The 17241-nt window shown below is 46.2% G+C and overlaps 1 protein-coding gene across 1 annotated transcript in view; it reads left to right on the top strand.

The window, feature by feature from the left end:
- Nucleotides 1–3304, top strand: part of LOC136579033 (zinc finger protein 260-like) — a 38089-nt gene extending 34785 nt beyond the window's left edge. Inside the window, exon 7 of the mRNA XM_066579285.1 lies at nt 2643–3304. Within this exon, the coding sequence (XP_066435382.1) occupies nt 2643–2802 (160 nt within the window). The 3' untranslated portion in view covers nt 2803–3304. The remainder of the gene's footprint in view (nt 1–2642) is intronic.
- Nucleotides 3305–17241: the final 13937 nt, after the last annotated feature.

Below are 17241 nucleotides of genomic sequence, written 5' to 3'. Positions count from 1 at the left end.
AGTGTTATGTGACAGCGGATGCCCCTTTAAATAAGCTAAAGTTTATAGGTATACAGTTAGGGATGCTGGACTGTCATATTCATTGGAACTGATCATCAGCAGTAACTGTGATAGGACTTTGTGTCCCCCTCTGTGAAGAGCCTCATGTGGAACAGTCCATGCTGTTTCATCATACAGGAAGTCCTAGTGACTTAGAGCAGAGGTCCCCAACTCCAGTCCTCAGGGACCCCCAACAGGTCATGTTTTCAGGATATTCTATAGTAAGAACACCTGTGGCAATGTCTGAGCCGCTGACAATAATTATATCACCTGTGCAACACTGAGGAAATCCTGAAAACATGACCTGTTGGTGGTCCCTGAGGACTGGAGTTGGGGAACACTGACTCAGAGAACACATAGACAAGTAATTCCAGGGGGTCACATGACCCTACTAAATGAAGCGTTCAAGGAATGTTCTGGGGAAAACAATGTATATGTAATGTTGGCTGACTGGTTACATAATGAATAAACAGTGATGGGAGCCGCTCCTTATGGTTTCCTTAAATCTATAATACCGTTGTGGGATTTCAGTTGAGGTATTTTGGAACTTTTTCCCCGAGAAAAACATTTCAGGATGTCGCCCAGCTCTTGGACAGTGCAGCAGTGCTAGGCGGTCAGTTATTATCTTGTTACTAGATCTCGACATGGATCTAAAACTAACCATGTCCGTGCTTGTATATTCCACCGATCTCCCTGTAGAGCAGTTCTAGCTGTCCAGATGTGATCTCTCATAGATTCTCGAGAGATTTACCGATCCGACATATAATGTACGGCAGTGATCTTTTAGCCAAGCTGACTGCCATTAGGGTGCCTACCCACTACAGTTTTTACCATTTTACCGCGAAATCACGATTTTGCACGATCGCGATTTTAACATTAAAAGTCCCATAGACCCCTGCAGAAATGAAAAACGCTGCGAATTTCGCAGTGAAAAAAAACTGTGGTGCGTAGTCACCCTAAGAAGGCAGATGGTTGGGATGGAATCATGCATATGGTCATTTATGTAGGAAAAGGCTAGATTTGAAGTTGATTTGTCACTAAGGTGTGTGTGTGTGTGTGTCTGTGTGTGTGTGTGTGTGTCTGTGTGTGTGTGTCTGTGTGTGTGTGTCTGTGTGTGTGTGTCTGTGTGTGTGTGTCTGTGTGTGTGTCTGTGTGTGTGTGTCTGTGTCTGTGTGTGTCTGTGTCTGTGTGTGTCTGTGTCTGTGTGTGTCTGTGTCTGTGTGTGTGTGTGTCTGTGTGTGTCTGTGTGTGTCTGTGTGCGTGCGCGTGCGTGTCTGTGCGTGTCTGTGTGTGTCTGTGTGTGTCTGTGTGTGTCTGTGTGTGTCTGTGTGCGTGCGCGTGCCTGCGCGTGTGTGTGTGTGTGTGTGTCTGTGTGTGTGTGTCTGTGTGTGTGTGTCTGTGTGTGTCTGTGTGTGTGTGTCTGTGTGTGTGTGTCTGTGTGTGTGTGTCTGTCTGTGTGTGTGTGTCTGTCTGTGTGTGTCTGTCTGTGTGTGTGTGTCTGTCTGTGTGTGTGTGTCTGTGTGTGTGTGTCTGTCTGTGTGTGTCTGTGTGTGTGTGTGTGTGTCTGTGTGTGTGTGTCTGTCTGTGTGTGTGTGTGTGTCTGTGTGTGTGTGTCTGTCTGTGTGTCTGTGTGTGTGTGTGTGTGTGTCTGTGTGTGTCTGAATTCTGCTGCGGGCGTATCACGTTTAAAAATGCAAGTGATCGCAGAATTCCGTTTCAGATTTCCACGATCTCCATTAACACTATATTAATGGAGACCTCCCACAGCAGAATTCTGCATGTTAGCATTGGCAGCAGGAAAGCTATTAGGCTCAATAGAACCTAAGAGCTGCGGATTTCCGCAGCAGAAATCCGTCCGTGGGCATTAGCCCTTATAGTATGATCTCTCTAGTCTCCACCCCCACCCCAGCTGCCCCCTGGACGCACAGCTAACACATAGGCCCAATGTCCATGGGCGGATTAGATTTCACATTCAGGAGACCGCAGTGGAATCCCACCCTGCCCGCGGCTGAGGACACTGATTATCCATCTGGGTCTTCTGCGTGCCTGTGCGGGTCTTCTATTTTCTTCACGCGGATGTGTGTGGAAACGCCGGCCAGCACTCTGCTGCACACGCTCAGTGGAGTTTTTTTTTTTTTTTTTAAACTCCTGCTTTCCTGCGAAATCTGCGTCCCAATTGAATTGCGGACGGCCGCAGATCAGACAGCTTCCATTGACTTCAATGGAAGCCGTCTGTGCAAGAACCGCACTGAAATGGAGCATGCTGCGATTTGTTTTCTTGACCACAAGGTCCGCATGCTTTACTTCATGTGCGGATGCCCAATGCTTCCCTATGGGCGGCTTGATTTGCGGATCTTCCATGCGAATCAGATCTGCCCGTGGATATTGGGCCTTAGACTAGATCACAATAAAACATTTTTTTATGAAAATTGGGTATTGAAACGTATAGTCCATACGTGACTATATGGGGGGGGGGGAGATATTATTATTCTTAAACATGAGGACATTAGTAATCTCTGTCCGTGAGCTATAAGGACGATGCCTCAGTAATAACGGCTTCATCTCAGGAACATAAGTAACCGGGAGAATCTTTCTTCTTTTAGCATTCAGAAGAAGAGCCTGGACCTGCACGTCCGCCGGCACCACACCGGGGAGATGTTCCACTGCAGCCGCTGCCAGTATTCCTCTCCGGACAAGCAGTTGCTACATAAACACATCAAGAAGTATCATGCCAACGACGAGACCCCCATGCCAACCAGCTGACTAATATGTAGTGCAGCAGCCAATAAATGAACAGGAACGTGTTTTTATGTTTCAGCACTGACGCTCTTTAGTTACATTGGTTTTAGATATCTACATTTTATTACAGAAGTCTGGATGGGTTTTCTTTTATATTTTTGACACCTGCAGAGCTACAATGTTAGATCCTATTTGAAGGCTGCGGTTCCATAGAGTCTGTTTGCACGGCTCCGGTTCCATGCAACGAGATGTTAATGACTTTGTCATGTTGAATCAGTGCTTCTAATGAGACAACATTGTGCTCTTGGTAATCTTGCAAATGAAAATGAATATAAGGATTAGCAGCCTTCTGTTATCTCTGTCCGCACCGCACTCCTTTAAAGGGGTTGTCCCGCGCCGAAACGGTTTTTTTTTTTTCAACCCCCCCCCGTTCGGCGCGAGACAACCCCGATGCAGGGGTTAAAAAAGAACACCGGAGAGTGCTTACCTGAATCCCCGAGCTCCGGTGACTTCTTACTTACCTGCTGAAGATGGCCGCCGGGATCTTCTCCCTCGGTGGACCGCAGGGCTTCTGTGCGGTCCATTGCCGATTCCAGCCTCCTGATTGGCTGGAATCGGCATGTGACGGGGCGGAGCTACACGGAGCCGGCATCCTGCACGAGCGGCCCCATTGAGAAAAGAAGAAGACCCGGACTGCGCAAGCGCGGCTAATTTGGCCATTAGACGCCGAAAATTAGTCGGCTCCATGGGAACGAGGACGCTAGCAACGGAGCAGGTAAGGGAAAAACTTCTTATAACTTCTGTATGGCTCATAATTAATGCACAATGTACATTACAAAGTGCATTAATATGGCCATACAGAAGTGTATAGACCCACTTGCTGCCGCGGGACAACCCCTTTAAGAGCTCGTTGTTCAACTACTCAGGTTGGTTGTAGTTTCCATATTATCGCTTAAGAAGTCCTAAAAGAAGATAAAAAAAATATATTAAAATTGTTCTTGGCCGTGTTGTAGTTTACTTCTTTGCACTGACTTCTCGGGTACAGTCATCTGTTTTGCAGAATACAATTTACTTATAAACAACCTATCAGACTCACATGCTGCAGTACCTGAGGTATTGCATGGTAGAACAGCTACCACTTACAAACAGTGCAATAATAACTTTGGGCTGGCTGCATAGCTGTATAGTTGTGGTGCTGCTAACTACAACAATATCTGCCTTTCCCCTCTACTTCCTCCCCCATTCCCCCGTAAAGGTTCTTCTTAAGATGCGCATAGATGGAACGATTATCGTTCCGACAAAAGTGAAGGATATCTGTCGATTTAAGCACAAACCAGTGACTCAGCGATGAACGGGAGTTGTGCGTTTCTCGTTCATCCTCCAGTTTCAGATGGCATAAAAATCATTGCTGGCTCGTTGGCTTCTCGTTGTGTTTAAACACTGATCTTCAGTCTTGCAAATAGGAATTCACGGTTCTCAACAATGATTTGCCTGTCTAAACAGGGTGCACAAGCACAAACGAGCTGGTGATGGCGCCATCACCAGTTTACTTACTCGGGCAAACGAGAATCATGAGGTTCTTGTTTGGTGTAAAAGGGCATATGGTTTCAGTTCCCAGAGCTGTGAATGTGTCAAATAGGAGGTCCTCACAGCTCATCGGTGGGTGATAGGAATAACACTTTAAACTGTATGGCGCCACCTGGTGTTTGGAGTGTATAACAATCTTTATCTTTATGATCTAAGTGCTCGTGGACTCAGTCACCCAACCCACCGCCAGGTTTCTGCTTATTGAGCCTCTGTGGAATTTCACATGCGTTTTTTTTTGTTTGTTTTTGGCAGAGCACAAACCACTTTGCATAGGACAACCTAACGGTATGTTCCCATGGTGGACGTGGATTTTGCTTCTAAGAAAGCTGGCCAATATAGGCAGCTGCGTGGTGGAATCCTTCCACCGTTATGCATCTGCTTGCTCACCAAGAATTAAGCCCTTTTCAACTGGTAAATCCATGTGGGAAACTCTCAGAGCGGAATCCACGTGCAGAACCCCCCCCCATATTAACTACGGCCCGGATTCTCCTTGAAAGTATTGGGATGCGGGTTTGCTGAGGAATCGCCGTCAAATCTGCTGTGAAAATCCTCCATGCGAATATTCTCTTAACCAGAAGCATGTAGAGACCAGTGGGTTCACACAGGACAACTATCATTTGAATAGTCACTGGAAGCGGTCGCCACATTGACTTGTTCGTGTACAAATAACTGTTCTTCATGTTGTTCATGTTCGCGGTCGCTGAAGTGCACACCTCCCTGCAAACTTCATTGGCTAGTTGTTGAAAAACAAAGGATTGCCTGTTTACACCAGACGATGATCAACCAGTGACTATTTGTAGGTAAGCTGAAATGACTGCAGAAGGGCTGACGTCGCCACTAGAGTTGAGCGAACGTACTCTGCCGAGCTTGATGCTCGTTCGAGTCTTAGCGTACTCTATGGTGCTCGTTACTCGAACGAGCATCACATCATGTTCGACCCCGCCCCGGTTTTGGCTCCTCCCTGCCGCTGACGTGTCAGATTTGACCCCTCCCCGCTGCGCATGTCAATGGTAGTTTAAGGCTGGCTTGGAGGAGGAGAGAGAGCTCTCGAATTTTACGAAAAGCTCGATTCAAATAACGAGGACCCGAGCATTTTGGTCACCACTAAGGTCGTCGGCGCTCGCGCAGAGTGTTTACACTGATGGGCTTCAGCGCTGCATCACTGACTTCTTGCTCAGCGTTTCACCTTCTGTGTGCAGCGCCGATCGGGGTGCGCTTGGACGGAATGACAAGCCCGCGATCCAGCAATAGTTTTTAAGCTGACTGAAAGCCAACGATAAGAACCTGTGAACACATTTTGAGCAATAACCGTCCTGTGTAAATGGGCCTTTACTACTTTTTTGATTAGGATTACAGCGGTTGCACATTTTAAGTGAAAATGAGTGAAAATGTATTATCTTTAACCCTTTTTTGGGGGGGGGGGGACATTTTTCTTTTTTTTTTACATCGTGGCATTGTGTATTTCTGAATCTTTATTGTAGCAGTTTCTGGCTGGTTTCCTTTTGAGCCTAATTCTAAGGAGATCCAGCTTATTTGGACACTGAACTATTTCCAGATATTTGTGTAATTCTTTCCAGATGACGGCGGTCTTCAGTATTATGCATGCAGACAATGCTTTCAGCTGCGGAGCAGTTCACTCTCTATACACTGATTTATGCTTGAGTATTAGCACAAAAAAGCAAAAGGAGTATGAAGCCAAACAATCCCTTTTACAACCACGGATCCAAGGGATTAAAGTGCATAGCAGCAGGTCTCGGTATTCGTATACACAGCTCAGCGCAAGCGCCAGGGACTCTGATTGGTTAATCACTTGCACATGTTACAGATAATGCTACACAAATTAGTCATAATGGATGATAACAAAGATAACAGCATATAATCAAACCGTATGCAGAGGTTGTAACGACTAAAGGCCCATTTAGACACAACGAGAATCGTTCAAAGACGTCTTTTGAGTCATTCTCGTTCTGTCGAAATGCAGGGACATCGTGCAGTTTTAGTGCACGAATCGCTGATTGCTGAATTCTAGCTTGCTAGATTTGAGCAATCAGCTGTTATCCGTGGAGCAGACTTTTATCAGCCGGCTGCACTGATAAGATTCTCTGTGCCTGTGTCCTGCTGTGAATTCACAGCGGGGACTCTAGCAGTCAGCTCTGAGAAGAATATGTCTGTTTGCTTATGCAAAATAGCTATATTATCCTATTAGCGGCCCCGGCCGTCTCCCTCTCTGTATGCATAGCTCTATAGTAGCTAATTAGCTGTTATAAAGTATGCAAAGATGATCCCTCAAAACTATCATTTGAGTGAGTTTTCAGCGATTATCTTTAAGTGTAAATGGGGTCTTACAGAGCCAGGAGGCTCCTCAGCGCTCACCTCGTTTGCTGTGTGACAGTGGATGGCGACTGATTGGATGTTAGTTGTCCGGCTCATTTGTCGCTTGATGTGCGTGTATGGCCTGTTTTGGCCTGCGGCGGCCGCAGCCGCGGTTTCAACCGGATTTACCGCAGCGGATTAGCCGTCCCGTGTGGACGAGGTTTCTGAGAAACCTCGTCCACATGGCTGGCTAATCCCGAGATTAGCGGCCGCAGGCGGTTTTGCCGCGGGCGGATCTGCTGCGGCAGAACCGCGGCAAATCTGCCCTGTGTGAATGCAGCCTTAGTGTCCCTGGCACTTGCACTGAGTTATGTATACTAAAGGCCCATTTACACGCGAAGATAATCTTTCAAACAATTGAAAGTTTTAGCGATCTTTTTACATACAGTGTTTATTGGCCATTAACACGTTATCATCTTCAGGACCTGTTTGCAGAGCCCAGCGTATGATTAATCACACACCCAACTGTGCACACAGCTGCATTGTTCTCATCGGGGCTGCCGGGAGGTTACAATGTAATCTCCCGACTACTGCGGAAAACACAGCATGCGGTCTACTGAGAGACATTTACCTCTCTACAGCTGAATGATGCATTTTAAGTTCACCTTAAAATCATTGTTCAGACGAAAAGTGCAGGATGCCCGCCTTTACATGTAACAATTATCGCTCATTTTTGGTCGTTTGAACAAAGTTTGAGAGATAATTGTTACGTGTAAATGGGCCTCAATACCAAGCCCTGCTATGCACTTTAATCCATGGCTTTAATATGGTCTACTTGTGATGTTTGTGTCATGTATTACATGGATGTCTTTTAATAAAGTGATTGTTTGGCTTCATACTCCTTTTGCTTTTTGTGTTAATACTTAGTGTTGGAGTAGCCTTATACTATGGGGGGCATTGGTAAATAATGGTGGACATGTTCGGCCTCCGTATGCCCCTTTTACACAAGGCGAAAATCTCACGATTATTGTTTGCCCGTGCGAGTGAGCTGGTAACATCATCACCAGCTCGTTCGCACTCGGACAGCGTGTTTAGACTGTACGATTCTCATTGAGAGTGGTGCAGATCTCATGCATGGATCTGAGGTTTCTCCCCATCTGGCTGTTAGAGCAGGAGCCGGGCTGTCAGTAGTCAGGTAAGCCACAACCTTAGGCCTCTTTCCCACGAGCGTATATTGGCCGGCATTTTCACGGCTGGCCGATACACGCTATTATCTGGGGCATAGAAGCTCGTGAACGGGCGCACATCTCTACTGTTTGTGTGCCCATTCGCACGACATGGGCCCCGGCGCATATACGCCGAGGTCACCATGCCGTCACCCCTTTCCTCTCTCTCCCCCTCACAGGCTCACCTCTGCTCTCCTCCCCGCTTGTTCTTTGCAATCGGAGGGGGGCGGGACGGGGTGGAACTAAGCACCGCCATGCCCGCCCTCCTCCCATTGCAAAGAGCCAGCGGGGAGAAGAGCAGTGGTGAGCCTGAAAGTGGGGCAGAGAGCAGAGGGAGGGTGTTTAGCAGCCTCTTTTGGGCCCGACGTAAGAACGGACGCCGCTATATTGGCCCGGCCGGGTGCTTTTACGTCTCAGGAATACGGCCACGTGAGCTGATGGATTGGAATCTAATGCATCAGATCACAGTGTATATCAGCCGGCCGTGAAAACAGCGGGCTGATATATGCTCGTGGGGAAGAAGCCTTAAAAAGACGTATGTGCCGGTTTAAAGCCCATTAGTGAGGTCCGTAAACAGGCGTATTGGCCGTCACTAAGGGGTTAATCCAGTTAGGGTTTGTTCTCCTGTTATTGATTTTATATGTTTGTTAATGTTTACAATGCGGTCGCATTCTCAACATTGTGTTATAAGCCTGGGAATAAGATATTTGGCATCAGAGTTGTGGAACAGGAATATTTCACAGATATTTACTGGCTTTTTAAAAGTAATAGACACAAACAGCTAATACATCACGGCTGCATGTGGCCTTTATATAATGTACAGTGGTGCTTGAAAGTTTGTGAACCCTTCAGAATTTTCCACATTTCTGCTTATATTTAATCTAAAACTAAATCAGATTTTCACACAAGTCCTAAAAGTAGATAAAGAGAACCAAATCAAACAAACGAGTCAAAAACATTAGACTTGGCCATTTATTTATTGAGGGAAATGATGAAATACCATGTCTGAGTGGCAAAAGTATGTGAACCTTTGCTTTTAATATCTAGTGTGACCGTCTTGTGCAGCAATACCTGCAGCTATATGTTTCCGGTAATTGCTGATTAGTCCTGCACATCGGCCTGGAGGAATTTTAGCCCATTTCTGCATACAAAACAACTTCAAGCCCATTATATTGCTGGGTTTCCTGCCAGTAATTGCTTGCTTCGGGTCCTTCCACAACATTTCTGTAGGATTACGGTCAGGACTTTGACTTGGCCATTCTAAAACTTTATTCTTCTTTAACTGTTCTTCTGTAGAACGGCTTGTGTGCTTTTGGTCGCAGTCTTGCTGCATGACTGAGCTCCCGCCCCTTGCCACTATTTGCAATAGAAGGGGGCGAGACGGGGGTGGAGCTAAGTAACTACGCTTAACTCCGCCCCCATTGCAAATAGAGGCAAGGGGCGGGAGCTCAGTTCTTGCTCCTGGCTCTTCCATCCTCCCCCCCCCCCCCCCCCTGCAGACAAGGACACTATATATCGGCTCGGCGTGAAAACCAAGCCGATATACGGTCGTCTAAATAAGCCCTTATTTTAATCTCATCCATCCACAAAACATAGTTCCCATAGCCTTCTGGCTTGTCCAGGTAATCTTTAGCAAACCGCAGACCAGCAGCAATGTTCTCTTTAGAGATCAGCGACTTTCTCCTTGCAATCCTGCCATGCACACCATTGTTGTTCAGTGTCCTCCAGATGGGGAATATTAACATTAACTAATGTGAGAATGGCCTTTAGTTGCTTAGAGGTTACCTTGGGTTCCTTTGCTGACCTCACAAACTATTATACACCTTGCTCTTGGCAGGATCTTTGTTGGTTGACCATTCCTAAGTAAGGTAATACCGTAATAGTCTTGAATTTCCTCCAGTTGTACACAGTCTTTCCTGCTGCGGATCGGTGGAGTCCAAACTCTTTAGAGATGGTTTTATAACTTTTTCCAGCCTGATGAGCATCAACCACTCTTCTTCTGGGTCCCTCAGAAATCTTCTTTGTTCTTACCATGATACACTTCCACAAACATGTTGTGAGGATCAGACTTTGATAGATCTTTAAATAAAACAGGGGCCCCACTCACACCCAATTGTCATCCCATTGATTGAAAACACCATTTTACCTTCAGAATATTTGCTAATCCTAAAGGTTCAAATACTTTTACCACTCCCAGACTTGTGATATTGGGTCATTTTCCTTAGCAATTGAACGTCAAACTCTAATATTTCCTTTGTTTGATTTGGTTCTTTTTATCTAATTTTAGGGCTTGTGTGAAAATCTGACATAGTTTTAGGTCAAATATAAACAGAAATATGGAAAATTCTGAAGGGTTCACAAACTTAAAGCACCACTGTTTATATATAATAATAGCTACCTGTAGACACATTTACATGTACGTCTTGGGGTACACATATCACCGCTTGAGAACCCAGTCCGTATATTACACAGTAAATCACATGCATATCCAGCCACATGGCCTGGCCTCTCCTCCAGAAAGTAAAACATAGTCTACATAGCATATAAGCTTTTCTTGTCTACTTGCCCAGGGAAAGCAAGCCTATGATCAGATCAGTGCCTCCATGGCAGATTCCATTGTATGCTGTGCTGTTTTTCTGGTCAAAACAGCAGACCCCACGGAAAACGCTATAAGTTAAAGGACCTGATCACAGTTTGGCCAGCTTAAAGGGACCTGTCATGTCATAAAGTCCCATCAGGCAGAGAATAGGGAAGCATGGTAGGACTGGCCTACAGAGTAACCAAGAGTTGGACATGACTTCTCGGATAGAATTGAATTGTCATGCAGTCCTTGGGGCTGTCGGCATAAGGCCACAGTCGCCGCTCTGCTGGCTCTATCACCGATTTTCTATTTTTGACATTCACCTGGGTTTGTCCATATTGTCTCTTCCTAAATACCGGTCTCTGCGCTGTAAATCTATCAAGTGGATGGTCCCTACCGCTTGCTGTCAATGAGCAACATCAGACTTGATTGCCAGTCTGAGGTCACCCACTGACATAGAGCAGTATGGACTGTCCACTTATGCAAATAAGGAAGAAGCAACAATACCTCTGCAGCGCCACCTATTGGATGGCAGCATTCCTTCAAGTCAATGTCCGACCCTTTATACCGGGCTTTATAACAATGATTGGTAATAGGAAACCAAGTCAAAAAACTATACACTTACAGCTGTTTTGGGGTATTTGCCCCTCATCAGTGTGCAGTAGGTTTCTGGCTTGTCTGGTGAGAGGCCGGTGGCGCTGCAGAGGTATTGTTCCATCTTCCTTATTTGCATAAATTACCCAGCAGAGCGTGCATGACCTCAGTCACCTCTCAGGTGTCTTCTCACACCACTTCTGAGTGCTCTCCTTGGGGTGAGACGATGCCATCCCCCAACCCACTCACCCCCTAGGTGTCTCCACACACTTTTTGGGTGCTCTCCTTAAGGAGAAATGACACCCCTCTTGACTGATTGTCCACTTGGTACATTGACAGCACCAAGAGCTGGTCTACAAAAAGCCTATGTAGATGAGCGGAGGTGAGAACAAAAAATAAAAGTGGGGATAGAGTCGGTGGGCCATGGCTGAAGAGCCCTGCTGCCAGCTCTGCTGACTTTCTCCCATGGCAGATCATCTTTATCCTCTTCATGCACTGTATGCTTATGGCAATGACAGAATGTACTCCTCACACGGTGCTGTAAATGTACAACATAGAGATGGTATAGACACAGCGACTGAGCCTGCACCATCAGCTGTGGGTGTCAGCTAACCGAGATTGGACATAGCTCAGGTCCCCTCAGATTCCTATGATGCTCGGAGCTCGAGTCAGGATACCCATTGTCACGTAGCGACAGTTGTCTATATTACAGAAACAGAAATGCATCTGTAATACGCTCATATAGTATCCCAAAGCTGGAAATTAGCTCAGGGCATGAAGGCCCAAACACTGGTGGTCACGAAAGGGTAATTGTTGGGTTCGATGTGTGCATAAAAGGTATATGGCTGTGCCTACAGTTCTAGTTTAGAATATGTCATGTTACTTTGTTACTGGGACCCTGAAGGCGATACAAAACAGTTATGTGTCAAGTTTGTAACAAACACAAAGTAAAAAGAAAACTCCTGGGCCCTGGCTTACAGTAACACATGCAGCGTGGTAACGGCTGCCAAGAGAAGTTTGTATATTCTGAAGTTGGTTGCACAATATTATTCCGTGTAGAATGCTATTAATCACCAGTGTTGTAAAGAGTAAGCCACAACTTCACAATGATGAGGGTGAAGGCTGGAAGTGTTCTGCTGGAAGATAAATATGCCTACTGCTTCATTGCTGTGCTAGATTGAAAGACAGATGTGCCATTCAAAAGCATAGGAGAAAGAGGTGACAACGTGCTGACCGGAACTGAGTTGACTACAAGAGGGAGAGTAGCCCTATACACTTGTAATGGTGTGTCACTCCCCAACCTGGTCAGGCGCACCATGTTACAAGGGTATGGTGAGTTACACTGGGGCTGGTCTCTGCTCCCTGGTATGGAAGGATAATACATTTACTTGCAGATAAAGTGTAATGGTACAACATACATAGATGAAGGCTCATTCCTTGAAAATCAGCAAATCACAGCCCAAATTTTGGTGGTGATTATAATCCCTCTCAAGCTAGTTCTGCACTACTGTGGTTTCTTTATAGCCCTGGAGTCTCCTGAACCTCCCTACTGCACTAATGTGAGTGTTCACAGCTATGTAAGGGCTCCTGTCCACGGACGATATTGCATTGCATGACTCGCGGCAATAATCCGGCCGCAAGTAACACAGTGCACGCTTTCCATAGACTTAACTATGGAAAGCAGAGACCCCTGTCCATGAGCGGAGAATCATAGTAATTCTCTGCTCGCGGGACTCAAATCGCGGCATGCTGCGATTTGCCGAGATTCTCCGCGGTGAGCCTATCTGTCAGATAGGCTCACCGCACAGAATGGTCAGTTCTCTCCCCTGCTCCCTGGCAGTGAAATATCGCTAGCAGGTGTGGACAGGGGGCTTAACTTTCCTTAGTAAGCCTTTCTATCAGTTAAGTCAATCCTGTAGTATCCTGTATACTCCATGTAGTTATCCAGGTGTCAAGATAGCAAGCCTGTCATCTACTCAATAGTAGGCCTCCCCCTATACTTCTCCTAGGCTGGGATTAAAGGAGGTAGTTCCTATTGTGAGCAAACTCAACCTCTAACCAGCTATAAACTGACTGAGCTAGCTGTGTGCCTGGCTTTTATAAGCTTAGCTCCATCCACTAGCCTAGTTCTGATTGGCTATATGTGTGGGACTGCAAGCTTTGCTGATTAACACTTTTAGGTCCCTTCACACGGGCAGAAATTCCCCTGCGGGATTTTCTGCAAAATTTCCGCCCGTGCCCACTGCCATAGGATTGCATTAGATAATGCAATTCTATGCAGACAGCCGCGATTTGACCGCCTGAAAACACGTGCGGTAAACAAATCGCAGCATGTCCTATTTCTGTGCGGGTCTCACAGAGGCCTGCACAGAAACATCACTAGTGACACGCCGGCTCTGCTCTGTGTATGCACCGGCTGGGCGGCAGCCGGCACATAGCAGAGCTGGGAGACGCGGGAGCAGGTGAGCCGCAGTGGTCACTGTAGGGGCACGGGTCGGATCCTGCTGTGAGAATTCTCGCAGAGGGATCTGACCCGGCCGTCTGTAGGGGGCCTTAGTGTTGTACTACACTGAACCACCACCTGTAGAATACAAAAAAGTGGGTAAAAGAAATTCACAGTGCAATAACCATTCTAAAGACACAGGTATATATTATAAATATCAGAACATAGACTATTTTGTTGTGTCAGCATCTCACTCCGGGATACACCAACAACCCTTAAGGCCTCCATACACATTAGACTTCGGTCATCTGAACCTGCTGTTGGGGAACTCAACTTTTTTCCCAGCAGATGATATCTGGAGAAAGAAAGATCAGGGATGTTGAATTTTAATGACTGGTCCAATTGTTTGCTGGTAGATAAGCTGGTGCTCTCTGACTCAGCTTACCTCCCTGAACACATGAATGCTCAATTAATCCAAATGTTCATGTGCACGGTGCAGCCTGGGTAAAACAACTGGCAGATGATTGATTGTTGTTGCATGTGTACGGGCAGCTTTGTTGGAGATGTAATTTTCTGTTTTTGTAAAATTAGAACAGAGGATCATCTCAAAAGAAATTTTACAAAACTTGAGGGAACTCAAGAGTTTTTATACGGTATATAATCTTACTATTTTCTGCTCTTCCAGATATAAATGAAAAGTACATGACAAGTATCACTATCAAATTCAACCATCTGGGCATAGCATGTAATCATTCTAAAAGGCATAAAAAGGCCATCTTGTCATCTTATGGCACATCACTAGGACGTGCCATGGCATTCTGATTGCTGGTGTCTGACCTATGGGACCTCACCTTTCCTGAAAATGAGTGCACAGGTATCACTTTGGAATTTCTTCTGCACTTCCGCTCTCCTATCCACCCAGTATGCAGGAACCTGCCCCAAAGCTCTATGACCTTGTAGTTACCTGCACAATAGTGGCCGGGAGCCTCGCTGTATGGGGAACATGAGTGAAGGAGCCACACAATATTGCTGCAGGTCCCTTCACTCTGAGGATTAATGGGGGGTCCTGATAGCTGGATCCCCGCTTATAAGAAAATGATGGCCTATCCTATCACTTCCTACAGTTGGAAAAACCCCTTAGTATGTCATCACCAAATCTAGGGGGTAAAAATCTTTCCTGGTGATATAATGATCAGTCGGGAGAATGGAGAGTTAGATGACAGAGCTTTAATAACTATCTTGTAACAATACTTGCGCACCTCTGTGTCCATCTTATCACTAGGGCAGATTGGTATCACACAAGGAATACACTTAGGCCCAGAGGAGGAACTTGAAACTCCTGGGCCCCAATGCAAAACCTGTAACAGGGCCTCCAACTATAATGTTTTATTCATAGTCCTGTGCTTCCTATATGAAGAACGCAGACCTTATGGGCCCCCTAAGGCTCCTGGGCCCAGGTGCAACCACATCCACTATAGTTACGCCCCTGCTTAGGCTTGATGTCCATCTACACACATAGATTTCATTGCTGAATCCCACAGCGGAATCCAGCCGTTCCTGCAGACATGGGCAGAAAAAAAAATATTTTCTTACCTGTCCAGCTCCAACACGGATCTCCTCCGTGCCGGACGGATCTCCTTCCTTCAGCACGGCGGTGCAATTTATTTATGAGTCAACCTGAATCATGCGGGGATCCAGCTCGCAACCTTCAGGTCGTGAGCGAGAGCTTAGGACTGCATACTGCTGTCTTTACACTCTGCGCCACACGGGATCTGCCACAGAACCTCCGGACGGATGTTCCAACACAGATGTAAAAGCAGCCTTAATTTGCCTAAAGTGTAATCACTCCTGAAGCTAAACACATTATACCCATTTCCACAATGTTCCTTCCTAATCTTTCACTTGTAGTTCTATCTGTTTCCTTACTTAGTTCCTGAATGCTTCAGTTATGACACCTCTTCTGCATCCCATGGCCAAGAGGTCATCGCCAGCCTCTTGAACTCCTCCATGCATGGTCTCAGCTCATTGACATCCTTATCCCCCTGTCATCTGTTTGTTGAGCTGCTTCCTGTCCCTGCGATCCCCAATTTATTCGAATCCAGCTTCAATAGCCAAATCTTTCACTAGTCTGCAGCTGCTCAATACTTAAACGGATGTATATCTTGGAGAACTGGTTGCAGATTAAGCAGCATAAACATCACATTAAAGCAATGTGCAAGTCTAGGATAAAAAGCGGGGAAATGATTCATATGTAGCATCACTGATCCAGATCTTAGAAAAGACCATTTCTTTCAATAACAAGTCCTAATTAGAGATGAGTGAGTATACTTGCTAAGGCACATTACTCGAGCAAGTAGTGCCTTAGCCGAGTATCTCCCCGCTCGTCTCTAAAGATTCGGGGGCCGGCGCTCCCCCCCCCCCCCCCCCCGCTCCCCGCCGCAACTCACCTGTCACCCGCGCCGGCGCTCCCCGAATCTTTAGAGACGAGCGGGAAGATACTCGGCTAAGGCACTACTCGCTCGAGTAATGTGCCTTAGCGAGTATACTCGCTCATCTCTAATCCTAATCACAACATACAAGATGCTGGTAATATTCCAATTGTTTGATTCTTCGATAAGGTGTGCTCTTTACTAGAAAACTAGAAAATTAACCTCCTTCGAAGACAGCAGCAAAACTGTTCTAAAAATGTTCATCTAACAATAGTTAAAATTGTACAACTTAGGCCACGTGCACACGGAGGAGCCAGCAGTGGAATCCGACCCTGACAGCATCCGGCATACCGGTCTCTTTTGCTCTTCATCTGTACTGCAGATGGTCGTGGCGAGCCGCCATCAGACATGGGCAGTACAGATTTTTTTTTCTAAATGGGAGCTGTCCACACGGAATCCATGCAAAAATAGAGCACGATGCGACTTTTCCTCGTGTAAACCTAAGCTCTGATTTTGGATATCCTGCATTATTTTATTCCCCCAATAGCACAGGGGAGATCCGTTGATGTTACATCTACTTTCTGAGAGAAAACAGATACAAAATAAGAATTTTAAAGTTTGGCCTTCTCAAAATCATTCTTAACTAGAGATGAGCGAGTATACTCACTAAAGGCAATTGCTCGAGCGAGTGAGACAGAAGGTTCGGGTGCCGGCGGCGGGCAGGGAGCTGCGGGGGAGAGCGGGCGGAACGGAGGGGAGATCTCTCTCTCCCTCTCTCCCCCCCCCCCCCCCGCTCCCTCCTGCTGACTGCCGCTACTCACCACTCCCCCGCACCGGCACCCGAACCTTCTGTCTCGAGCGGGCAGGTACTCGTTAAAGGCAATGCTCGCTCGAGCAATTGCCTTTAGCGAGTATACTCGCTCATCTCTATTCTTAACCAATTCACCGTTTTCATCCTGTAGACATCCTATAGCATCTTTTGCTTTTGACATACCTCCACAACCCTTTTTTAATTGTTTTTGGCCTCTCTTACAAGCCTCAATTCATTATTAGCTTTAGCTTTTCTGACACTTGCCCTACAGTTTCTGCAGACCACATTATATTCTTTAGATATTCCCCCCCTGTTTTGATTTGATAAACATATTTTTCTTCCTTTTTGGCATGTCTGTGGGTTCTGTGTTTATTCATCCTGGTCTCTTTAAATGCTTTCCCAACCTTTCTTGGACATTTATGTCCTTAAGGACATCCAGCCATTGGATTCTTCATACCCTCTTTCTGAGTCCATTAAAA

Source organism: Eleutherodactylus coqui, chromosome 9 (assembly GCF_035609145.1).
Source record: "Eleutherodactylus coqui strain aEleCoq1 chromosome 9, aEleCoq1.hap1, whole genome shotgun sequence".
NCBI lineage: Eukaryota > Metazoa > Chordata > Amphibia > Anura > Eleutherodactylidae > Eleutherodactylus > Eleutherodactylus coqui.
The sequence above is the reverse complement of the archived record's forward strand: the minus strand, read 5'-3'. Positions and strand labels throughout refer to the sequence as shown.